At 39.1% G+C, this 25,789-nt stretch overlaps 1 protein-coding gene across 2 annotated transcripts in view; it reads left to right on the top strand.

Moving 5' to 3' along the window:
• TTC27 (tetratricopeptide repeat domain 27) overlaps positions 1-25,789 on the top strand; it is a 142,462-nt gene that overhangs the window by 78,581 nt on the left and 38,092 nt on the right. For both annotated transcript variants that reach the window (XM_019741708.3, XM_074331880.2), the window contains 2 exons: positions 111-233; positions 18,505-18,732. In XM_019741708.3, coding sequence (XP_019597267.3) covers positions 111-233; positions 18,505-18,732 — 351 coding nt within the window. The remainder of the gene's footprint in view (positions 1-110; positions 234-18,504; positions 18,733-25,789) is intronic.

Here is a 25,789-nt window from a genome sequence, read left to right as displayed (position 1 = left end):
TCATGACAATAAGCAGACCTTTCAAATGGCAGATTGGATATACTTGCACGTGAAGTAGGAATCTGTCTTTGCATAAAGAGATGTTAATTATTTTAACTTGATTTTTCTAGCGCCAACTTGCAAGTTTACTCTTTGAGTTGGGATGTACCAGTTCAGCCCTTCAGATATTTGAGAAGCTGGAAATGTGGGAAGATGTTGTTATTTGTTATGAAAGAGCTGGGCAGCATGGGAAGGTATGTAACAGCAAAATTCTGTGTACTGGCGAGAGCCTTCGGTCCTGCACCGTCTTCTCACTTGTTTTGTTTTTTAAGCCTGCTTTTGCCAACAGTTCACTTTTATTCATTTTTCCCCACTTTTTTTCCTGCAGAAATCTTAAATGTTTTCTCTGATTTCTGTTGGAGCAGATTATTTTATGTCTGCATATGTATGTGTATATAAAAGGGAAAAGCGGGCCAAAATTGATACAGTATTTGATGTTAAGAATGAATAATGAAAGCTTTAAAGGCACTGCACATTTTCATCTCTTTCCTTTGCTAACTGTCCTCCTGTAGGACAACTTCAAAGTGCATTATTAGGAATTATCTTAAGAGTCACTGGGTGGCCTGATGATCAGAGGCTGTGGCCTGAGGAAGGTTGCCTAGGAGGGAGAGCAGGCTAGGTCTGTTGAAGAAAATCCAAATGGTGTGATGACCCGCCTTGGGGCAGAAGAGTTGGCTAGTGTGTAATGCACATTTAAGTCCACCTGAAATTGGGTCAAGAGGGAAAATGTTGCAATATCTGCATGTTATTACTTTGTTGTTTTCCCTCCTCATAAATGAACAGAGTTTTAAAGGGAGTAAGGGGCTCTGCATTGGGAATATATATTAAAACTGACACATTGAAATCATATGTTAATTTTGGATTAACATTTCAAATGACTAAATTTCTATCAAAAGTATAGTATAGAAGCAGAGTAAAACCTACAAATTGGACAATTTATACGAGGTCTGACAATTAAGTTAACGAATTTGTTGCAATGATGTTGCTAACCTTTTTTGATATCAGAGGGATTATTCATTATGAATTTGTACCAACTGGACAAACAGTTAACTAAGTGTACTATTTGGAAGTGCTGAAAAGGCTGCATGAAAAAGTTAGATGACCTGAACTTTTCACCAACAATGCATGGCTCTTGCATCACGACAATGTACCAGCTCACACGGCACTGTCTGTGAGGGAATTTTTAGCCAGTAAACAAATAACTGTATTGGAACACCCTCCCTACTCACCTGATCTGGCCCCCAATGACTTCTTTCTTTTCTTGAAGATGAGGGAAATATTGAAAGGAAGACATTTTGATGACATTTAGGACATCAAGGGTAATGCGATGACAGCTCTGATGGCCATTCCAGAAAGAGTTCCAAAATTGCTTTGAAGGGTAGACTAGGCGCTGGTGTGGGTGCATAGCTTCCTAAGGGGAGTACTTTGGAGGTGACCATAGTGATATTCAGCAATGAGGTATGCAGCACTTTTTCTAGGATGAGTTTGCAAACTTAATTACCAGACTTGTATCTACAGTCAACCTTTTGCCATCACCATAAAAAGAGAAATAGTGGTATAAGTACATGTGTGTCTGTTTCTTAAGTTTGTCTGTTTTAGACTAGTAGTAAAAGCTACATTCCTTTCACTAATCACTAATGGCAGTGAAGGTCTTTGAATTTTGTCGGCTTAAGGAGAAACCCATTTGGGAATAAAATTTTACTGTAGGAGATTATGTAATTATAATATTTTCATCTTGGGAAATAGTGTCAAAATTATCCATTCAGTTCCTCCTTTTCCAAATAAGGAAAGGAGTCTCTAATGATTTGCCTCAGGTCACAAAGCCAGTTATTGATTATTAGCTTGAGAGGCTGCAAGGCATAGTGGTTAAAAGCATAGGCCCAGGCTGCCTGGATTCAGATGCTACCTTATCGCATGCTAGCTTTGTGAAGCCGGGCTGGTTACTCACACGCCCCCCAGTGCCTCAGCTTTCTCACCTGGACACACATAATCTACCACTTCGTAGGTTTTCGTGACATAATTATGTAAAGTACATAGAATGGTGCTTTCCTCATGGTGCTCCATGAGTGTTTGCTGCTGTTACTGCTGTGATTGTAAGACATTTTTTTTCACATTTTAACATCTCTGAATTTAGAATGTATTAACACTTGATGGCACCTTCCAGTTGCTGTCAGTCAGGTGGCCGTCTGGCCAGGTTGTCATTACCTGTGCTGTACTAGCTTAATTGTAGCTGTATTTAATGTCATTATTTCAATGGAGCTGTGTACACGGTGTCAGCACTACATATATTGGATGTAATAGCTGTTTAAAATATCTTCAAAAAGATTCTTTTATGATTTGGCATTGGAACAAAAAAGTTACTGAACATACAGAAAAGGACAGAAACAAAGTAGAGGAATGTAAATTTGATATTAGCAAAGTAAACGTTTGCCATCGGAGAAATCATCACAATTCCATTTACTATTCTTTAAAAACAACAACTAAGTGCTTGGTGGGAGCCAAGAAAGGAAGACACTCCAAAGTGGATGAAGCTGTGTTTTGTACTGAGGCGTGTAAAGAAAGGTTGCCATTTAAAATGTCAAGCAATGTATTGAAGGCAGGAAAAATTGCCAAATTTTTTTGAATAGACTGAAAAAAATATCAAAGCAGTGAGAGGCTGATGTGATCCATTCAAGGCATTATGTCATAATTTAACTGAAAGCATTTTTTCTTTATTAGTTAAGAGTTAGTCTTACAATTGATGGCGTCTCAAATTTGATGAAATATAGTATTATGTTTCTTTAGGGACTTAAAAAAAAATTTAGGGCCTGGCACTAAAGTAGTACTCAGATATTTATTTAACAAAGGAATGAATGGATGAATGAATATCTTGCCCCTCAGTCTGATGTAGTTCCCATTACATCATTCTGTGGTGTGCCAGTCTTTTACAGTGGTCAGTAAACAGATAAATAACAACTGTGTATAAAAATATGGTAGTTTTTGACATAGTGATTTTTGAAATAATTAAGCCAATTGGTGAATCACAAGTAACCCAAAGCATCTTTTCAAATGTTAAATTTATTTAATTATTTTTAGAAAGTATGGGAAGTAGAGACTTTAACTGCAGAAGAAAAAAATCTAATGAGTCCATCCCTTTCAGATAATAGAGTTAACTGTGTCCCCCAAAGTAGTGGTGGTATTATTTTTTTTTTTAAATTTACACATGACCTTGTAAGAAATGTCTTATGTAATAACGGTAAATTTCCATGGTTATAATTACTCTATAAAATGTGCATATTTTAATTTTTAGGAGTGTAGAGTTATTTACTTTGTCTTAAGTCTTTTGTGAGTTACAGCCAAACATCCTGCAAAATCTTGATTTTAAAGGTTGAGTTTAGCATTTTATTTGTCACATACATGAAAGACTTGCCTTACCTGTTTTTCTTATATTTGCATATCCATTTAACCATAGACCCTAAAAAGTTTTCCTTCAAGTTGGAAGCAAATGTTTTATTTCTAAAACAGCTGAGATTCTTTTAGGATTTGGTCATGTGCCAATAGTTGTCACCACATTTTGACTTAACTAGAAGTTTGTGAAATTTTAATCACTGCATTTAGTACTTAATGGTATAATTTATTTTTAAAAGGCAAATTCAGAAAGTATCTAATTCTAATCATTGTGTTCTGGTGCTCAGGTTTGCACCTCACTATTGCAGGGCTTCAGATTTTCTAATTTAGAAACTACCAACAGAAATTCTCATTATTTATTGACCACTGGCAAAATAGCTAAGACTAATTTTTCTTGACCTTGGGATCAGACCTGGTTCTCATCTGTTAGCATTTAATTTTTAGAAGTTATCTGGCACACTAGAGCAGTTTCCCCAAGTGTATGGACACATTGTTATTTTGTTGAGCAAATTTGGTCCCTAAATGAAGGACAAAGACTGAGCTGGCATAAGGCACCTGTAGGGGGTGGGGGTGATGAGAATGGAGAGAGAAGGGTTGGGACCTCTCTGGTTTTCTCTTGTTTCTAGGAAACAAGGTTTACCTGAGATTACATAGCCTTTTCTTTCATTTTGCTACAGTTGCAGATCATTGTAGCCATGGGCTCTTAAAAAAATTTTCCTTTAAATAGCAAGTAAATGTTTTTAACATTGTTAACGGCTGAGATTCTTTTACCAGTTGGTTTGGGTTTTTGACGATTTTTTCTTCTAAGATAATTTCTTTATATGGTTTAAAAGATTTCCCGCAAGTTCTTTTCCCATACGACAGCCAGAGTGATCTTCCTAACAGACAGATCTGGGCGTGTGGTTCCAACACTCTTCTGTAACTTCCCTTTGTCTCCAAGATTGAGTTGGAGCTCGTTAGTGTGAATGGAAGTCTTTTATGCATCAAATAACACGCACCAGTACATGACTGAGCTACTACTTACATTGCACAATGCATTGCCTCTCTGCTGCACCCGCCACCCCGCCCCTTTTTACTTGCTCATGCAGCTTGTGCCCAGAGTTCCAGCGGGACTAAACTACTTGTGATTTCTTGATTTTGCAGCATTGTTTTACCTCAAGACTTTGAACTTTGTATATGCTTTTGTATGTCTAGAACTCGTCCTCTTTCAGCCAACTCCTACTTATTCTTCAGGCTTCTCCTTGGTGATTACTTTCTACATTGAGCTTTCCCTGCCCCCTCCCTCCCAGATGTGGTGGTGTTCTGGGTGCCCCTCTGACCCCAGCATGCCCCTAAGATCCCTGGCTTATGTCACCTACTAAACTGTAAGCTGCTTAAGATGCAGCCTGTGTCTGTGTTATTTACAGTGGTCTCCCCAACCCCTAGCACAGGCCTGCCATGTAGTAAGTACTTAAAAGTATTGGCTGAGTGAATGACTAGTAGGTGTTCACTGAGTAGTTATTGCACTGAAGCAAATCTCCAAGTAGACACTCCTTGTGGACTTTATGTGCCTCTCCAACCCCTGCCATATATTCGCTCTCCAGTAACAAATTATGAGTTCTCTCCCTTCCCATTTTAACCTTTTAACATTAGGAATAGAAGTGGGAGCCTTGTTCAGCAGATGCTAACGATATTGTGAGCACGCTGTTATTACATCATGCCTCTTATGTACTATAATTTTATATAGTTACTTTGTCATTGTCATATAATATTTATAACCACCTACAAAGTATGAATTGTTTTTGCCTTAGTAAGTGGCAGATTTTGGAATCCGAGCTCAGACCTTCCTTTTCTATAAGGGTCACCCTGCTTTCCCCACATCTGCCTTTTGTCACGGTTGTTGTTAATCCCTTAAAAATTAGATGTTCCATCTGTAAGCTAAAACCTATTGTGCTCACTTGAGTGAGAAAAATAGGCAAAATAACTGAGAATATTCTATTCGTTGGTAATCTAAATAGATGATCAGCTAATTAGATAACTAGTCCTGTTTTTAATTGTTCTGTTTTACCTTGGACCTGGAGTATTTCTGTTGGCAAGTACTCTTTGAAAAATGAAGCCCCAGAGCGTGGTGTCGTCACACAGACGTGAATGTGAAAAGCAATTAGTGAAGAGTTGGCTCAGTCAGAGAGTGAAGAGGACTGAGCACCGCCACGCAGGAGAAGCCCAGTTGGGAGGGACCAGCTGCGATGCTGTGTTTTGTCCTTTTTCACCTCTTAGGTGCTGCTCATAGAACAAGAATTTAGACTAGAAGTAAACTGCCTTTCTGCTAGTATTGTTCCAGGCAGCCGTAGAGTAGACGGTGCTGTGTGCTCTCTTAGCTCTGCCCAGTCATCCTATTCGCCGTAGTAAGGATGGTAGATAGAGTACCTTTCTAGTGGTCAGTCTCCCTGCCTTTGAGAACCAGCCTCTGCAATAGCAAAACTCAGAATCTATTTCTGCTTTCTGCTTCAGGGAAGAAGACTAGAATTAAATTATGCCCAAAGTTGTTTGACTTACACACACACACGCACGCACGCATGCATGCACGGATGCGTGCATGCACACACCTTTTTTTTAAGCCTAAAGCTATTGTCAGGTCTCTGAATCTGACTGTTAGTGTGCCGTTAAATTCTTAGCCTGCCTGTTTTTCCTTCCCCTTGGAACAAACCTCTAACTGTTAAGCCTAATTCTGCCGTTTCGGTAGTCCTCAAAGACATTCTTTATAGTTAGGACCATCTCTGGGTCTAGAGCTCATATTTTCCCCCTTCACTCTTTGCGAGGAGGGCTTCTTACAGTTTTTGGTCTGCCAGTTCCCCATTTCTATGTAGTGACCAGATACAAAGTCAGATGAGGGCCACTCTTATCACACATTACAATTTTTAATTCCTTCTGCTAATTCACAAAAATCTAGTCACAGATCATAATCAAGAAGGGCGGTTTGTCTTGATACTTTCTCTGACTCAAGTATGAACAGTTTTCCTGAACAGTTTTATCTCCCTTTTCACCAGAGACTGAACTAAACTTTCACCCACGTTCATTATCCAAAACCCAGGGCCTTGTCCCTAACGGGGTGCTTCTTGGATTTCTAGTGGTGCTTAGGGTCGGGTCTTCCCTCCCTCAAACCTCAAATTTCCCATAGTACAACTTGCAGAAAAACACACCATCATAAATGTAAATGAGTTCCACTATGGCATATGTTTTAATATATTAACCCCTGTGCTGCATGTATCTGAGGTTCTCAGTTACCTCTGAACACTGGGCCATTTGATCACAGGCTGCGTTGGCAGGGCAGCGTACACATGTGTTCTTTCAGGCCATTGGTTTTGCTCCTCAGTGTTTAGTCCTAACAAGAGTCACTTACTTCCTAGGTGTGGTCACTTGGGTTAGAAGAGCCTGTGAAATTCAGGTTCTGCTGTATGATCTCTCTGTTTACTAGGACTAAATTGTTGTTAGATAGGTCCTTATTTAGTTATATTCAATATTGATACCAGCCAGAACATGTCATCTAAAGGAATTCTTCTTTTGTTCCCAATAGGAATAATCTTTATTTTTTTTATTTTTTATTAAATTTATTGAGGTGACAATTGTTAGTAAAATTACATAGATTTCAGGTGTACAATTCTGTATTACATCATCTATAAATCCCACTGTGTGTTCATCACCCAGAGTCAGTTCTCCTTCCATCACCATATATTCGATCCCCCTTACCCTCATCTCCCACCCCCCACCCCCCACCCCCCTTACTCTCTGGCAACCACCAAACCATTGTCTGTGTCTATGAGTTTCTGTTTCTCATTTGTTTGTCTTGTTCTTTTGTTGCTTTTGGTTTATATACCACATATCAGTGAAATCACATGGTTCTCTGCTTTTTCTGTCTGACTTATTTCACTCAGCATTACACTCTCAAGATCCATCCATGTTGTCACAAATGTTCCTATATCATCTTTTCTTACCGCCGAATAGTATTCCATTGTGTATATATACCACAACTTAGGAAGAATCTTTTATGTCTCTAGTTAGCATCTGAAAACCCTTAGAATACAGCTAGAGCCCTTTGTGACTTTAGTGTTCGTTTCAGTTGAATTCATCGAACATATATAGAGTACCTACTTTGTGCTGGGCAATGCTATTCCAAAGAGAGTGAGCAATGAAATGTACTTCTAAGAAGCTTATAGTCTGATAGTACAGACACACAAGCAGAATATTTTAGTATGACAGATGCTAAGATGGAAGTCTGTATAGATTCCAAATTCTGTTTGGCCATCATATGTACAGATGAATATTTCTGCTTCTGCTGTCCATTAAAGCAATAGTCCACTCGGTTTGTATCTTGTATAGTTCTCTGAGATACTTAGGACCTTCTCGTGTGACTCTACACACTGTCCTTGGTTGAAATTAGCCTCGTGTGGAAAAATTTAGCTTTAATCTTGTAATATCAGTAGTTTTTCCATTTGACCTCACTTTCTACAATCCTGTTGGCTCAGTTACATAGTCGTCTGCTTAGTAGGTGACAACAGCAATTCTTCTGTCTTCAGAGAAACTGTACGAAGTTGACTGGTGTGATTATTTGTAGAAAATTTTAGTGTCCCTGGAAACTGAAGTTTCCTTCCTTCTTCCCAGTAGTGAAACCTCAAGCATCTTACTTTCTAGTGGAGGGAGTTAAGAAAGAACACACACATTATTTTAGGGCTCACTGTGCCTGACAAAATGCTAGGTACATTTCACGTCTAATTCTTATAGGTAAGGTACAAGTGAAGAACAGGCTCAAAATAGTAGTTAACTTGCTCACAGCCATACATTTAGTAAGTAGTAAGTAGTAGAACTGGATTTGAACTGCCTTTCTGACTAAAGTCACTTCCATCCTCACAGATCTGCTTATAGTTGAAAGTCTATAGAATGGTTTATGCGATACAATTTTCTAGGGATATGTTAATTACTCTTTTGGTTGTAAGAGAACCAACATATACTAGCTTCGGCAAAAAAGGGAATTTATTGGTTCATGCAACTGAAAATTCTAGTACACCTGGCATGATAGCTATATTTAGGGGCTGGATTGGTGTCCTCAAGACTTTGTGGCTTTCTTCATGAGGCAGACAAGATGGCCCAAGAAGCCCAAGTAATTCTGGCAGAAAAGTGTAGTAGTCAGTCTCATGGCTCTAACAAAAGGGTTCTACAGAAGATGGAAGGGCCTGAATCATGTGTCCTCACCTCTGATAGGCCTCACCTGAACCAGGTGGAAGAGGCTCTGTTATTAGACGATCAGGGAAGGGATGTTGAACAGGAAAAATCGCAACTGATGTCCCCTGTACGATGGGAGTTGAATGCTGTAAATCTGAAGTTGCAAGAGGTAATTTGTTTGGCTTACACGGTATTTGGAAAAAGATTAGAATAAACATTTTCAGGTGGTTTCATCTAAAAATCTAGATTTCTTGGCTTCTCTTAAAACATCAAATGATGGGGAAACACTGGGCCAAATTCCCACATTATTTATTAACTGGTTGGAGTTGAGCAGTGGTCCCTTCCTTTTTATGCTCACTCACCAGCCTACTTCATTCATTCTCAATAATTGACAGGAGTATCTGGGCATTTGAGTGTGTGACCCTGCTGTGAGCAGTGCAGGTTTCTCAGGTAATGTGAGTATAACTTATTCCAACCACACTAGGTTCTGCTTAAGTCTTGGCTGACTTAATTTTATACTTAGATTCACTATGTGTAGTCATTGCCACAAAATTGTATTAAGAATAAAAATTAATTATGTACAATTACAAAGTAAAACAGATTGTTGAAATAGCCTAGATATGTGAGATATGTACATGTGTGTGGATAAGGCAGTGGCCTTTGGAATTTGTAGCTGACATGATTCTTGCACACACCTTAGGTTCCTTGCAGCCAGTTGCCCATTTAGGTGTGACTGCGTGTTTGGGAGTGTATTTTTTTCCTATTTAATGCACATGTAGATGACAAATTTCTTGTATCCTGTAAGGCTAGACATCTGTATTTTTCCTAGGGAAGTTACAACCCATAGCCAGAAATACCAAAGCTTTCGCATTCTGTGAAGATTTCTGGCCACCCATATTGTAATATTACAAAAGTGATATTACAAGCCCTTGTGCTTTATTTATGTTCACTGGGCACATCTTTTGTAGTTCTTTATTGGGTAATAAATTATGTAAATTGAGTGGGTAAGTGGAGGATGTAGGAGAACATTTTGGAGATAGTGAAGAGACTGACGGATGCAATGTAACTAATTGAAGGAAGGAAATACATTGCCTGCAAGCATTGCCCTTGGGAAAGATAATTCTTTTGGCAGGAAAAAGAGGTGTAAGATCTCAGGGAGAAATAATTGACTTCTAACAGGAAAATATGGAATAGGAATTTGTGGAAGGAAGAAGCCAGTTCCTGAACACCAAGCAAGGTGTTTCAGGCCAAGCTTAATTTTTCTCATCTTCTCTAGAAGCTGCCCCACTCTGGCCCTCCAGACCCATCTTCCAGTGGATAAAATACCTAGATTTGATTTTGTTTGGTAATGAGAAGTTGCATACCACCCACTCTCTATTTTCCTCATTCTTACAAGAGCTCAGGTAGGTATGAGTTGGTTGAGGAAGTATTTGAAATCCTCAGTACCTTAGCATTTCCAAATATGAAGGTTCCCCTGGTTACTATTTAATCTTTCATTTGTATTTTGTGTCTTTGCAATGACTGCAGACACTAGTTCTGTGTTATATGTCTTTTGACTCTGGAGAACCTTCATGATCTATTATACAGTCTAGTTAGAATAAATATTTGTAGAATTTTCTGATCCTGCAGGTGATTTAAGGGTATGATCTGATATTCTGAGTCTTAGATCCTATCTTTAGTGTAGGATACCTGTGGACTAAAGTCTTTCCTTATAATCCTTTTTTATTTCTGTAAGTTTGGTAGTAATTTCTCCTCTTTCATTTCTGATTTTGGTAGTTTGAGTCTAAAGAATCAACTTTTGGTTTATTTTTTCTTTTGTTTTTCCAGTCTCTATTTTATTTATTGACACCCTAATCTTTCTTATTTCCTTCCTTTTGCTTCTTTGGGTTTAGTTTGCTCTTCTTTTTCTAGTTTCTTATGGAGGTGGAATATTAAATGATTAATTTAAAATCTTTATCCTTTTTCAGTATAGGCATTTATAGCTACAAATTTCCCTCTAAGCACTGCTTTCACTGCATCCCATAAGTGTTGGCTTATTTTATATATATATATATTTTTTTTATTTTTATTTTATTTTATTTTATTTTAAATCTCAAAGTGTTTTTAATTTCCCTTGTGATTTCTTTTTGGACCTATTGGTTCTTAAGGAGTGTGGTGCTCAATTACCACGTAAGTGACTTTCCCAATTTTCTTTCTGTTACGGATTTCTAATTTCATCCCATTGTGGTTGGAGAACATACTTTGTATACTTCAGTCCTTTCAAATGTATTGAAACTTGTTTTACGGTCTAACATGTAGTGTATCCTGGAGAATGTTCTGTGAACACTTGAGAAGAACGTGTATTCTGCTGTTGTTGGTTGGTGTGTTCTTTAGAGCGTTCTTTAGTCTACTTGGTTCATAGCATTGTTCAAGTCCTCTCTTTCTATCTTCTGTGTAGTTGTTCTACCCATTGTTGAAAGTGGGTTATAGAAGTCTCCAAATATTATTGTTGAATTCTGGATTTCTCCCTTCAGCTCTATCGGGTTTTGCTTCATGTAATTTGGGGCTCTGTTGTTAAGTGACTGTATATAGGTTCGTGCAAAAGTCGTTGTGGTTTTTGCAATTTTTTAACCTTTTAAACCTTAATTACTTTTGCCCCAACCTAATACTTACAAGTATGATTATTATATCTTGTTGGTGGAGTGAACATTTATCATTAAAATATGCCTTTCTTTGTTCTGTCAACAATTTTTGTCTTAAGGTGTGTTTTGTCTAATATTAGTATAGCCACTCCAGCTCTCTTTTGGTTTCTGTTTACATGATGTATCTTCTTTCATCTTGTTTTTTCACTTTCAACCTGTTTGTGTGTCTGAATGTAAAGTGTGTTTCTTGCAGACAGCATTTAGTTGGATCATTTAAAAAATATTTTCTGCCAATCTCCCTTTGGTTGGAGTGTTTAATTCCTTTGCATTTAATTTAATTACTGATAATGTAAGATGTATGTTGGTCATTTTATTATTTGTTTTCTATATGTCTTATATCTTTTTTATTTCCCCATTACGCTTTCTTTTTGACTTAATGGATATTTTCTAGCATACCATTTTAATTCCCTTGTCATTTCTTTTACAGTTGTTTTGAGTTATTTTCTTAGTCATTGTACTAGGGAATATTTAAAATAGCAGATTTTAAGGGTCTGTTCAGTCTATCATCTGGGATCCTCAGCGATGGTTTCTAATGATTTCTTTTTTCCCATGTAAGGGCCAGACTTTCTTGTTCCTTTGCATGTTTTTTTAATTTTGGGTTGAAAATTAAACACTTAAAATAATGGAATGTGGCAGCTCTGGAAATCAAGCTGTTGCTGTATGTGTTTTTTTGTTTGTTTGTTAGTATTTCTTGACTAATTATGTAAAATCTATGTTCTTTGTCCTACGTGGCCACTGAAGTCTCAGGTTGGTTATCTTAATGGTCAGCTAATGATGGGACAGAAAATTCCTTAAATGCCTAAATCAACAAATCTCCCAGTCTTTGCTGATGGGCTGTGTGTGGGTGGGTGTGTTGGGGCATGTTTTCAATACTCAGCCAGGCAGCAGACAACTCAGCCTTAGCTTTCACTAACTGCTTGCACAAAGCCTCCAGGTCAGCCTGGAGAGGTAAGAGCTTAGGGTCTTCTTGGGTCTTTCCCAAACATGTGCACAGCCTTAAGTATATGCATAGATACCCATGACTGTGTTGGAGTTTTTCAAAGACCTTCTGTATATCTCATTCCTTTTTGTTGGTTAGCCTGTTGTTTGCCCCAGCGGTTATTTACCACCTCAGGCAGCTGCAAAATTAATCAATTGTCTCTAATTTTTTTTGACAAAGGTTTTTCACTGGATAAGCTCAGAGTTAGGTTAAATAAAAACATCCTTGCAAGTGGGCTCTTCCAGGGAACCACCAGACTGGTCCTATAATGACAGTTTTCTGAGAAGGAGACTTTAGAGGTGCTCCAAACCCCTTCTGTTCCTCTGGTGGCTGCCAGGCTTCAAATTTTCACCATGATTGTCTGCTGTTTGTTTTCAAGGCTACTGCAGAGCAGAGAAGAGGGCGTAGGAATGGTGCAAGTTCAAATGACATAGAGTTTGTTATTTGTATCAAGATTTTGCCATTTTTCTTGAATAAAGACTCCTTAGATTATTTCAAGTCTTTGGTTAATTTCCAGAGTTCCAAAAAAGTTGATTCTAACACTTTCTGCCAGTTTCCTTGTAGCTTTTATGGAGCAGGGAATTTTCAGAGTGGTGGTTCCTTATGCCATCATTTTTGCTAATGTCCACTTGTGGAATATAGGAAAAGTATTGAACCTGAAATCAAGGCCCTGTTTTTCAATTTAGTGTCTTTTGGTTTGGGACTGACCAGTTGACTAAGGAATCTAAACTTTTATTTCTTTGTCTTAAAAATGGGTATCTACCTCTTAGAATTATTATAGGGATTAAGTGAGATAATGCATTTAACAATGTAGTGGATAAAAACTAATCTGTATATCACTATCAAATGGAAGGACGCATAAAGAGTTTAAAATGAAAAAAAGAAATAAAGGGGGCGGACGGATGGCTCAATTGGTTAGAGCGTGAGCTCTGAACTACAGGGCTGCTGGTTTAATTCCCGCATGGGATGGTGGGCTCTGTCCCCTGCAACTAAAGATTGAAAATGGTGACTGGACTTGGAGCTGAGCTGCGCCCTCCACAACTAGATTGAAGGACGACTTGGAGCTGATGGGCCCTGGAGAAACACTCTGTCCCCCAGTATTCCCCAATAAAATTAAAAAAAAAAAAAGAAAAATGATTGTATCACTCAGGTTTTATTTATGGAGGCAGACCTATTTTGAGTATTTTTGGGAATAAGGGGCTTACTAAAGGAATCAGATCTAACCCAAATGTGGGAAGCAGAGTTGGGTAAATGAAGGTGTGGACGAAGGAGTTAACGAGGATCAGGTTAAAATTATTTACAGTCCACTGATGCATCGGCACAAGTGGGTAAGTGAGACTTTACAGCGGAATCTGAGAAGGCGAGTCCTTCCAGCCGTTGAAGTGGGAACATGAAGGAGGAACTCATGGAAGACCTGTGGAAAGCTGTTGTATATATGTAGCTACCAGCTCTGTGGGTCCACAGTGAAATGTCTCATGGTGGGTCTGGGGTTGCTGTTGGATGGCAGGGCCAGCAGTGGGATAGATAAACTAGACATACAGAGCAAGGACAAGCTGGGACATTCAGAGCGTCTCTGCGTCTTTCTTGACACCATGTTTAGCGACGACAGCCTTCCAAGATTAAAGGCAGTTGCTTTACTTCTACCTTTCAAATCCCCAACAAGTTCCCCTTCTGACCACTCTAACATGAAATTAGAAGGGAGAGGAATTTTTAAGAAACACAGTTTGCAGCTTAAGCAAGTTGACATAATCTAGGACATATGGCTGTGCAGTGGTTTAGCCCTTAAACTTAGGGGTTTACTTATTTGTAAAGTATCAAACTAACAGGTACAGAGTATTTTATAGATTGTGTGACATAAAGAAGGGTTTCTGATTTAGGGAAACACAGTTTCTTCCAAAAACAGTTTAGATATTTAAGCATTCCTAGAGCATATAAGACCAAAAATAACTAGTACCACATAAACATTTATTTTACATATCTTATTGTATTTATTTCATTAGTTCCTTAGGGGTAATGTATCAAATGAATTTTTATAAATTAAACAGTTTCCTAATAACAAGTTATGGTATTAAGAACTGGGTCATTACCAATTGGTTTTTGATTGACATTGGCACACAATTGTTTTACCTCAGTTTCTTGAGTTTTATTAGCATGATGTCATCAAAGTCACAGACTGGTGAGCTCTCATGGGATGGTGAGACAGTCAAGGTCCTTGCAGACTAAATTATGCCATCAAGTCCATGTAACTCTAAGGCAACATAGGAATGTGTACTTCTCTTAGTGCTGGTGAAAGCCCTCTGCATCTGAGGTTGTCTGGTTTTTGGGTAGAGAAAAATGTATTTGCTGTGTCAGTACCTGCTTACCAAGTGTCGGACTGTGATTTACTCTAGTAAAGAGGTCATGTCTGGAACGGTAGCTATAATTAGAGCCACCATTATATTAAGTTTATAATAATCTATGACATTTTCCAGAATCCATCTGGGTTCTGCTTAGTTTAAATGGGTAGATTAAACTGTCTGTACACTCATATACCCACACACACTTCATGGTATCTTTCAAGTTTTTGATAGTGGCATTTCTGTGATTTGCATAGATATGCAGTGGCTTTTAATAGGAAGAGGAAGCTTCCGGGGCTTTCACTTGGCCCTTTATTCTGTAGTAGCGCTCACTGAGGGCTACTCTGTATTCGAGAATGAGGGAAGTAACCACTGAGTGGGTTCAGAGACTTACTAGGCCTACCGTGGATGGACACTGTTGGCTTTTGTATTTACTTTTTTTTTTTTAAGAGGCTCTGAGTCTGTGAAGTGACTCAGGGATAGGAATTGGGTGAGAGACAATGTTTTAGCATTAGCATGGGTGACTCAGGTCAGATACCTGGTCTCCAAACCTAGATTTCTTCTTTCCTCTGTTCCCCCCCCCACCCCCCCGGCTTCTTAATGTTATATTGATCAAGTTTGAATTTAGTTGGTTGTCCATGTCACTTGGTCCTAAGTCTTCATGGTGAATCATCCATCACCTAAGATCCATGCTCCTGTAGTTGCACCAGTCTCATCATCACTCTGGCTGTGCCTATTTTAAATAAGTATGCTCATCTTGCTTCCAGGGGTTAAGTGCTATCAGCCCATCTCTATTATCTTGTGTTGTAATCATCCCTACTGAAATCAGGACGCTTGTTCATCTCCAGACTCTCCCTCCAGCTTACACAGGACATCTGCCAGCCCTTTTCAAGGAGGCTGGTCCTCCCACATACAACGTAGTTCTCAAAGCCAAGGTGAAAGGAATGTTCCTTGGGTCCTCACGGGGGACATAGTTAAGGGTGAATGAATAGGTTGCAAATGAGAAATTAACAAGAGCCTTTTCTTTCTAAGTTGTTGGATTCTTTACATTACACCAAGGAATTTCTGGCGTCTCAACTTTAATTTTGGCCATGTTAGAGTCAAGCAGTGGAGCTAATAATTTAGAACCATCCCCAGATGCTTGAGTGTGCACTGTGAATCAAAAAATTCTAATGAGCATCTAAATTCAGCTGATTTAAAATTATGATCCTCTTTGCCTGTGGTCTAGCACTCTTTGACTCTTTTTCCATGTGGTCCCAAGATTTTCTCTCTAGAAATTAATGGCGTCTTGCAGTTCTTTTTGTGTGAAAGTCTGTTTATATTTCTGGAGGCAGTGAGGGATAGAAGAGGTCAAGTATGAGGAGAATTGGCATTCTCTTGCAAGGTAACTCCCTGAGCTGCAGTCATTGTATTATATTTAAGCAAGGTAGCACCAGTCTTATCAGACAGTGGAGGCTTGTGTCTGCTGGTATAGGAAACTTAGTAGGGTTTAGGGATTTCTGTTATCTGAATCATCCCAAATGTCCCCATTTAAATTCTTGGGTCTTAACTCTTTTAGAATCAATGCCTGCTTCTGTTCCTGGCCATGATGAGCTAGCTGGTACTAGAATAACCCTCTTACTCTAAACAACCACTGTTGCTCTTACTGCTATGTAACCAACCGCGTCAAAACTTAGGTGGCTTGAAACAACAGCAGTCATTTGATTTATCTGTCATTGTTTCTGTGGAACAGAAATTTAGGAAGGGCTTGACTGGGCCACTTGTGCTGTGAAAAAGGTGAGGTGATACAATATTAACTCTAAGTGAACTTGATAATTTGAAGACGCCCATGAGTAGCCTTAGAGCAATTATTAAAAAATAATAAAATGATGTGTTGCTAAAGGCAGTAGTGGAAATGAGACGAATGACTAAAACATACTGATTAACCCAATCAAATGCCTTTACTTTCACACAGAACTGTGTGAAACTTAATTCATCCTCTACTGTAGTAATTCAGCAGTCCTGCAGGGATAGTGTCTACATTTGATTTTTGACTGCCATGCTTGGTAGTTATAAAGGAATAGAAATTCTTTTAGGTAATTGCAGGAATTCCCTGGTTCTCTGACCTTGAAGATTTAAAATATTGAGTGTCATTTCCTTTTTTTTGAGCTGTCCAGTGAATTTAGAAGCAGCCAGCCTACCTCACCATTTTGTATTCTCTCACATTGTCCTATCACTCTGTGCACAAAAGCCTTGCATTAGGTAAATGCTAAGTTACCACAGGTAATAATTGAAGTAAACCTTTCATCACTGGATATCATGGACTAACAGTGTTCTACCCTCTCGTGATCTCTGGATCCTCTTTTTTTTTAGGTCCAACCCAATCAGATAACCAATCATAAATATTCATTTTCTGCAGGGTGATGTTGCCTGCAATCACTTCAGTTACTATTATGGTCATTGTTTAATTGCAGAGCACAGAGTCCACTCTAACCGATTAAAGCAGAAAGGAACTTATTAAGAGAATCAGCCTCCAGAATTTCTGGGAGGATGTGACTGTGAAGTTTTAGTGCCATGCTGGCAAGAGAAATGCTGTCATCTACACTGTGAGATCATTTCAGCAAAACTCCTGCATGGCTACAGTCTGTTACACATAATATGGTTGAATACATACGCATATATATGTAAAAATACATATATTGAATATTTATGTAGGTGACCTTACAGAGTTACGGTTAGATACGTTAATAACATATTATCTGTGAATAGACGAATTACATGGATTATATTTTCAAACTTCATGTTTATTTTGGCTATTTAGGGCCTAGAATTGTTTTCCCTTAGAATCTGTTTTATAAATTCTGGTTCAAGTTTCAGAGGAAGTGTAAAAAGCTTCCATAACCCATAGTGTATCAGAGATGAGAAAGAGCCAGCATCCAAAGATACCTTGGGAAGCACAGCCATCTTTTAAAAGATTTCACAAAAATTAGACTGCTTAAGAATTATAGGTATATCCAACCTAACGAAAATCAAATGTACAGACTTTAAGATTGCTAACTCCTTAAGGGAGTTTGAAGGGTCATTTCAGCTACTGCAGGATGGCTTCCTGATTATCTACTTCCTGTGGCCATGGCTGTCTTGGCGTCTTGGCGTCTCCACTGCTGTGTGTGTGAACGTGTCTGTGCGCGAGGGTGAGAAGTAGCACCACTGCCATGCTTGCTGCTCTGTGAGATTGATCAGAAACAGGGGAACGGACGGGTGGGGAAGTGGAGTGGCGGTGGTAACAAGTACAGAGTTAGCTTGGGTGACGAGGTGACTCTGAATTGTGGATCTATGCAAATCACACCCACGCCTGTGCACTGTATGGTTTTTAATTTCTAAAGTGAATGGACTGTTGGAAGCAGATAGGTCTTGTGTTGGCAAGTTTTATCTGTGAGGTAAGCTGCAGTGTGGTTATAATTCACACTGCCTATTAAATTGTACCCTCCTCCTTCTTTTAGAAATGTCTCCGCAGTCCTTGGCTTCCTGAGCATGCCATTTTAAAACAGAAAACACACTCTTCATTGACGCTGGTTAAAGGTGCTGCTCTCACCAGTGGTCGCAGTCGTGACAGCCAGAGTGGGGAGCTAGATCATCCCCCCAATACCGTGAAGTGAGCCTCTCCTCAGGGCCTTTCCTAAGGATTCCAGATGCTAGGAAAGCAGTATTCACCTCTTACTTCTTGTTCCTCTCTTCTACTTGTACCATATTTATTTTCTGTTCTTCCCCTCTTATTCAGCCGGTGTTGTAGGTGGCAAAAATAACCAGGTCATCTCAAACTTCGAAAATAACATCTTGGATTCTGTGGGATAAAAGACGTGCGTATCCTAAAAAATAACAATTGAGTTATTTCTGTTGTTATTTCTAGGCAGAAGAAATCCTCAGACAAGAGCTAGAGAAGAAAGAAACGCCGAGTCTATACTGCCTGCTTGGGGATGTTCTCCGAGACCACGCCTCCTATGACAAAGCCTGGGAGCTGTCCCAGCACCGCAGCGCTCGAGCTCAGCGCTCCAAAGGCCTCCTTCACCTGCGGAGCAAGGAGTTTAAGGAATGCGTGGAGTGCTTTGAACGCTCCGTGAAGATTAACCCCATGCAGGTCAGACACCTCCTAAACCCCGTCTGCTCTTGGCACTGATGTTTGTCTTTGATTTTGATTCTTACTGAACAAGTACCCGTTTTCTGTCCTAATGACTGGTGAGCTTGTCTTTGAGAGCTAAGAACTTAGTCTCCAATGCATGTCTTGCTTGTCATAGAAAGTGGACTGGTAGGTTTCCCCTTATTCACTTTCTGTTGTGTTTCTCCTATTGGCTTATCTGTTTCATTTTGTCATTTCTTTCTGTTAACTGTCCTTAAGGCAAATACAGCCATTAGGTTCCATTTTGAAAAGGTATGTTAGGAAAGAAATGAATGAGTCAAAATTATAGACAGTGTAGGACTCTTCAAGTAATTGCTGAAATCAATAATGAAAGAAAAGCTTGTTATATAAATAAGGTAACATGTAGAATGGATTATTGGTTATTTTAAGAAAAGGTGTCTATATTACATACACTCAAATATTTTAAATGTTAAGGCATTTTTTTAAAGATTTGAAAAAGTAATACAAAAAGAGTCTGGATCTTTAAAGTAAGTGACAAGATAAATCCACAGGAAGGGATCTAATGTTTAGGAGAAAGAGATCAGCCTTACTTTGTCCTTAATGATATTCAGTTATTAAAATGATCTTATTCTCAAAAATAGTCTTTTTTGTTTAACCAAACTTTCTTTATAACTGCTTTCCCATTTGACCATTCAAAGGCACACATAACTGTCAACCATGGCTCTTGACCAACATGTAAACTGACTTTAATTATAGTTAGAATGCGAATTTAAAATCAGCAACTGATGTTTGCCATTCGTTTCCTATGAGCCAGGTACCTCTTTGGGCATTTTGCCACGATTTCAACCCAAATGGTCTGACTCTGGAACCTGCATCCTTTTTTTTGTGTGTGTGTGTAGTAAAAAGCATATCACATAAAATTTACCATCTTACCCATTTCTAAGTGTACAGTTCATGGTTGTAAGTATATTCACATTGTTGTGCAACCATCACCACCCTCCAGCTCCACCACTTTTTCAATCTTGCGAAACTGAAACTCTATGCCCATTAAACAGTAACTCCCTAATTCCCCCTTCCCTCTCATCCCTGGCAGCCATTCTACTTTCTGTCTCTGAATTCGACTACTCTTAAGTACCTCATAGGAGTAGAATTATATAGTATATTTTCTTTTGTGACTGGCATATTTTACTTAGCATATATAATGTCCTCGAGATTCATCCATGTTGTAGCATGTGGCAGACTTTCCTTCTTTGTTAAGGCTGAATAATACTCCATTGTATGTATAGACCACACCTTGTTTGTTGATTCACCTTTCAGTGGATACTTGGGTTGCTTCTACTTCTTGGTTATTGTGAATAAGGCTGCTATGAACATGAGTGTACAGAAGTGGTTGTTTTTGAACTGGGTAGACACAGGGCATGTCTTTTAAATTGAAGAAAAACCAGAGGCACATTTTTTATGACAGGTTGAGCTACTTGCTTACTTTGCTCACTCTTAGTAGTGAATACAGTGAGAACCTTCCAAATCTGCAGTCTGGTAAAAAGCCTGGAGGAGAGAGTGGGACAGGTGTATGTGCAGAATATCAGCAGAAATTGACAGTTTCATTTGGCAGCAAGGATGCGTATACTTAGGAGCTGCTTTTTGTTGACAGCTTGCTCTAAGTCAGTGGTTCTCAACGGGGGATGATTTTGCCCCCAGGGGACATGTGGTATTGGAGGGCGGTATACTACTTGCCTCTAGTGGGTAGAGACCAGGGATGCTGCTAAACGTCCCAGAATGCATAGGCAGCTCCCCATGATAAAGAATTATCCAACCTAAAATGTCTATAGTTCCAAGGTTGAGAAATCCTGCACAAAGTTTATTATCACTAGACACTTTCTGGTAGAAAATAGAACTCAATATTGTGTTATTGAAAGTTTACTTTTATGGAAAACTATATCATATCCTTGCATATCTTGGTAACCTCTGCCTAAAGTTTACCTACCCACAGCTGCCATGAGAGTGGGGAAAATAAATTTGTTCCCTTCACCTCCCATAGCCTAAGTTAAATCAGTGCCAGATACCTCACAGACATGAGTTGTGTTCTCAGGTACAGTCTCATCTCAGCATCTTAGCATTAACATATTCCTCCTGCCTTACTGGCTACTCCTTCCCAGTCTCTTCGCTGGCTTCCTAGGGCTGCTCTGGGACTTAATGCTTGGGCCTCACCTCTGTCTACTCCCACTTCCTTGATTTCATCTAGTCCCGTAGCATTTCATACCACCACCTATACACTGACAATTACCAAAGGTTTATTTTCAGTCTAGTCTTCTCCCCTGAACTCTAGACTCCTGTATCTAACTTGCTTCCTCCATCTCCCCGTTTGTTACTCTAACTTACCATTTCCAGTATGTGAAATACTGTTCTTTCCCTCCTGAAAACTTTGCCCATCGAGGTCTGCCCCATCCGGACTTCAAGTTCTTGATTCCTCTTTCTCCTATGCCGCACCTCCATCCATCAGGAAATCCCAGCAGAGCTACCTTCAAAATGTATCTAGAATCCGATGACTTCTTACCACCTGCCACCATTCTGACTCAGATCCCGTTATCTTTCACCGAGTTAACATATTATCTCTTTACTTGTCCTCCAGCCTCTGTCTTTGTCTCCATCTGCCTGTTCTCAGTGAGCATCCAAATCAATCCTTTCAGATGTGAGTCAGACGTATTGTTCTTCTGCTCCATCGCCTAGTGACAGTAGTCAGAGTTCCTTAATGGCTGTCGAGCCTTTCCCCAGCCTGGCTGTTTCTTTCCTTTCCCCCTCCCATCCTGCCCCTCACTGTACCCACATTAGCCTCTTTGCACTTCCCTGAATATTTCAGGCACGTTCCTGCCTCAGGATTTTAGCACTTGCTCTTCCTTTGCCTGGGATGTTCTTCCAGATCGTTGCACACCTTGCTCTATAACTTCGTTCAAGTCTCTGCTCAAATGTCCCTGCTTTATTTTTTTCCATAGCACTTAGCTAATATTATGTATAGCTTACTTAAAATTCTGCCTCTCCTCCAGTAGAATGTAAGTCTCATACAGGCAGAAATTTTTATCTCTAAGGTTCATTTATATTTTCCCTAGTGCTGTCACAGTGCCTAGCACATATTGGGTATTTAATAAATATTTGTTGAATGAGTGAATACATAATATCTTTTAACCAATTATTCAGTCAAATGTATACTAATTGCCTGCTGTGCACATAGCACTGAGCGAAGGGATGAAGCAGTAACCACAGGTCACCAGGTAGCTCTGGTACAATCTAGTGAGATGAACACGGACAAAACTGGCCGATAATCTGAGGCATCAAAGAAATACCAAGTGAGTTATTTGGAAAGCACTAGTTATACAGAGACCGCAAAGACGGTTTCTGCCTTTGGTAGACATTAGAGAGGATGTTGAACTTGGCTTTGAAGGACAAATAGTACTTGAATGGGCCAAGGAAAGGGCAGTGGTGAGGCCATTCCAGGCAGGTGAACAGTATGAACAAAGCCCTAGAAACAGGAGGGAAGAGAGAGAGAGAGAGAGAGAGAGAGAGAGAGAGAGAGAGAGAGAGAGAGAGAAAAGGGATCGTGAATAGGCTAGTTTCTCAGTCAATGGGAATAGGGTACTTCCAGTGGGAAAGTTAGACTGGAACCAGATTATGAAAGATCTTAAATGGGAGACTAAACTCTCTCGGTGTTATTTGGCAGATAGGAGCCATTGAGGGGTTGATCTCATTTTGGATGAAAGAATGTGGTAAGCATGGAGGTAGTTTAGGAATGTTGTTTTGCTAACACTGTGGCCTTGGGAGATACTAGATGTAGGCAGTGTTACAGGACTGTGGCAATAGTCTAGCATCACAGCTATCAGTGTGGAAGGGACAGTAGGAAAGAAGGGATGGATATGAGGGAATTTGCAGGGAACGACTTGATAGGACTTAGTGATTTCATTATATCATTTTGAATTAATTACATAACGAGACCAAAAAAATGACAATTGTTCAAAGCAGCGTCACAGTACAGATGTTATGTAGGACATTCTGTGGTTTGTTGTATGGACCCCATTCAGGCAGGTCATAAGCCGTGCCAAAATGTGCAGGCATTGGATGCTACAGTGGCACAGAACTACTGCGAGATGCAAACCTGAACACCATAGACTCATCGTAACTCGGATTCAAGTTTGAACTGTCTCTGAAGAGGGAGAGCTCCCTCATGCTATTGTGTCCCTTAAGTCCTGGAATAAAAGAAAACTAGAAAAGTGGCATTTAAAACATTGTAGTCTCTTTTTTACACACACGTCCATACAATTAGGTTTAATAATAAAATTTAGGCAAAATGAGAGTGATATTTGAATGGCTTTTGTGTGTTATAATGACTTTCTGAAATCAAATTGGTATAAAAATAGAAGTGTTTGGTTTTATATTAGGGATGGTCTGCAAAACTAAATGCATAGTCTATGGTACGTTTGTTAGAGAATCAGAAGACGTGTGTATCATTAACATTCATGCTTTTGAGGTTGCTAGCTATCATTCACTTACAAATTCATCAGAAAAAATATCGATGACATAGTATTAGAATTAGATATGACTAAGGATCTGATTAAAGTATATAAATATCTACTAAGAAAAATTAAAGTAATTTTAAATCTAATATATTGCAGAAATGTGCAAATGTCATAAATGTATAGCTTGATTAATGTTCCTTTTATTATTTTTAAATGTTCAGATAATCAGCATTTACATTTTTTAAATATATTTTTAGTTTTCAAAACTAATTTTACTTTTAAAAAGGATTTTCAGATAGACTGATCTTATAGGTCCCTGACATAGTAAGACCAGTTTGTTGATGAACAATTTGTTGGCCAATAAATAAGGTCTTTTAAGTTATTTTTTAAAATTAAAGTTTATTGGGGTGACAATGGTTAGTATACTAAGTTACATAGGTTTCAAGTGTACAGTTCTTAAAACCTATGTAACTTAGTATATATATATCACATTGTGTGTTCATTAAATTATTTTTTAATGTTCTGTTTCACTTTCAAAAATGTTGCAGTTTGAACAGTACATGTTGTGGTTGCCTAACTAAGCATTATCGAGATCCTACTGTGTACCAGACGTGGATGTGGGACTGAATTAGGCTGTGTCAACCTATCAGCAGAGAGCAGAGAGTTTCCGCTGGGAAGTGATGTGGATAGAACTAATTTACGAAGGTCCTGAAATGCCTTTCTTCACGATTATCTAACCTGTGGTGGTTTTGAATAAGAGAGTGATGTTACAAAAGTGGTGTTGTAGGAAGTTTAAATAAGGAATGAGCATCATCGATGAGTGATCAGTGGCTTTAGCAGTGAGGTTAGAAAGACAGAACAGGTTGAAGCCTCATTACAAAGGAAAATTTTCTGGGACTTGCTCATTGGACTGGCAGGAGTGAGGGAATCCAAGAGGGTGCCAGTTTTCTCAATTGTCTGATTAAAAAGGAAAATGCCCTTATTGATAGATATAGAGAATTCAGGAGGAATGGAAAATATCTTTTGCAGGGGAAGGAGATGTGATTTTGGATGTTGACTATGAAGAGATGTTGCTGTATCTAAGTAGGAATGGCTGCTAGTCCATTGGACACAAACGCACAAAGCTCAATAGTGAGCTTGCAGACTGGGGCTCTTCTGTGGAAGTAAGGTGAAGCCATGCAAGTGAATGAAAAACTTGTTGGAAAACACCAGGCAAAATTCTGGACTTTCGTCATTGCCAGCAGTTGGAAGAAGGTAGAAGACATAGCACCAGTGAAATACGATTCAAGCAAACTACTCCAGAATTTTGATCAGAAGGACAGAGGAAACCCAAAGGAAGGGATTCGTGGAAACTAAAGGAAGAATAAGTGTCAGTGTGGAGTGTCACATGTAGTGATAAAGTCCAAAGAAGGCTAAGAAGAGGTCATTGGATTTGGAGCTCACTAATGACCTTCAAAACCATCTTTAGGAGATTGTAGAGTGAGCAGCAGGTGAGGAAATGGATCCAGTATCTATAGACTGTTCATGTTAGGAGCATGTCAAAGAGGTGAGAGTCAAAATGTGGCGTATTTTACCGAGGGGCAGAAAAGTGAAGTAAAACATTCTACATACTGGACACCTGGACATGGTTGAAGGCAGTGGATAAAGGAGAGAATGAATCCAATGGATGAAGGAGAAAATGAATGTTATAAAGAGAGGGAAGATCACTTGGGAATATCCTTTTAGGGAAGAGTGTGAAGGAGGAGAAGGGGTGCAGGTATTAGCTCTGGAAACAGGAATAATACCGGGGGTGCCAAAAAATTGTATACACATTTTTAAGATAACATCTCTTATCTTACATTTTTTTGGCACCCTCTGTATTTCTAATGAGACTGGAAAGAAGATGAGAGCATTAATATTGTAATTGCAATGTCTGTTTACTACGCATCTTCTATAGTCTAAGCTAGAATATAAGTGTAAACTCTATAAACCATTTTGAGATATCGAGAGGGCCACAAAAGAACTGCCTGAAGGCATGGCCTCTTGCCCTCCTGTGGTTTACAAGGAGGTAGAGGTGACCTTATGTGACCTAAATATACAACATGCTGTGGGTGCCTTGTGATGGTGTTAGGAATGAGGACTGAGTGGTCAGAAAGGGCCGTGTGGAGATGTTATGAACTAGGCAGAGTGGTTGGGATTTGGATAGGAGGAAAAATTGGGAAAACATGTTTCAGGAAAGCAGACTAGCAGATGGAAAAACCAACCACGTAGTGAGCAAAGGTTTCTTGGTAACTATGGGTTTTGACTGTTTATTTATTCTTTATTCAGTTGTGATAATAACAATAGCAGCTAACATTGAGTATTTACTGACTGCCAGGTACTGCTCTAAGCATTTTTCTTATGTTTTTAATCCTCAGCGCTATCCCTGAGGTACTTCCTATTTTTATCCTCATTTCCCAGATGAAGAAAGAGATGGTTAAGTAATTTGTACCAGATCCCACAGTTTATGAAATGGGGAGCTGGGATCTGAACATGGGCTTTCTGGTTCCAGAGCAACTACTCTTAGCCTTTTC

The sequence above is a fragment of the Rhinolophus sinicus genome, chromosome 2 (genome assembly GCF_057876585.1).
Source record: "Rhinolophus sinicus isolate RSI-liver-muscle chromosome 2, RSI-T2T, whole genome shotgun sequence".
NCBI classification, from domain to species: Eukaryota; Metazoa; Chordata; class Mammalia; order Chiroptera; family Rhinolophidae; genus Rhinolophus; species Rhinolophus sinicus.
The sequence above is the reverse complement of the archived record's forward strand: the minus strand, read 5'-3'. Positions and strand labels throughout refer to the sequence as shown.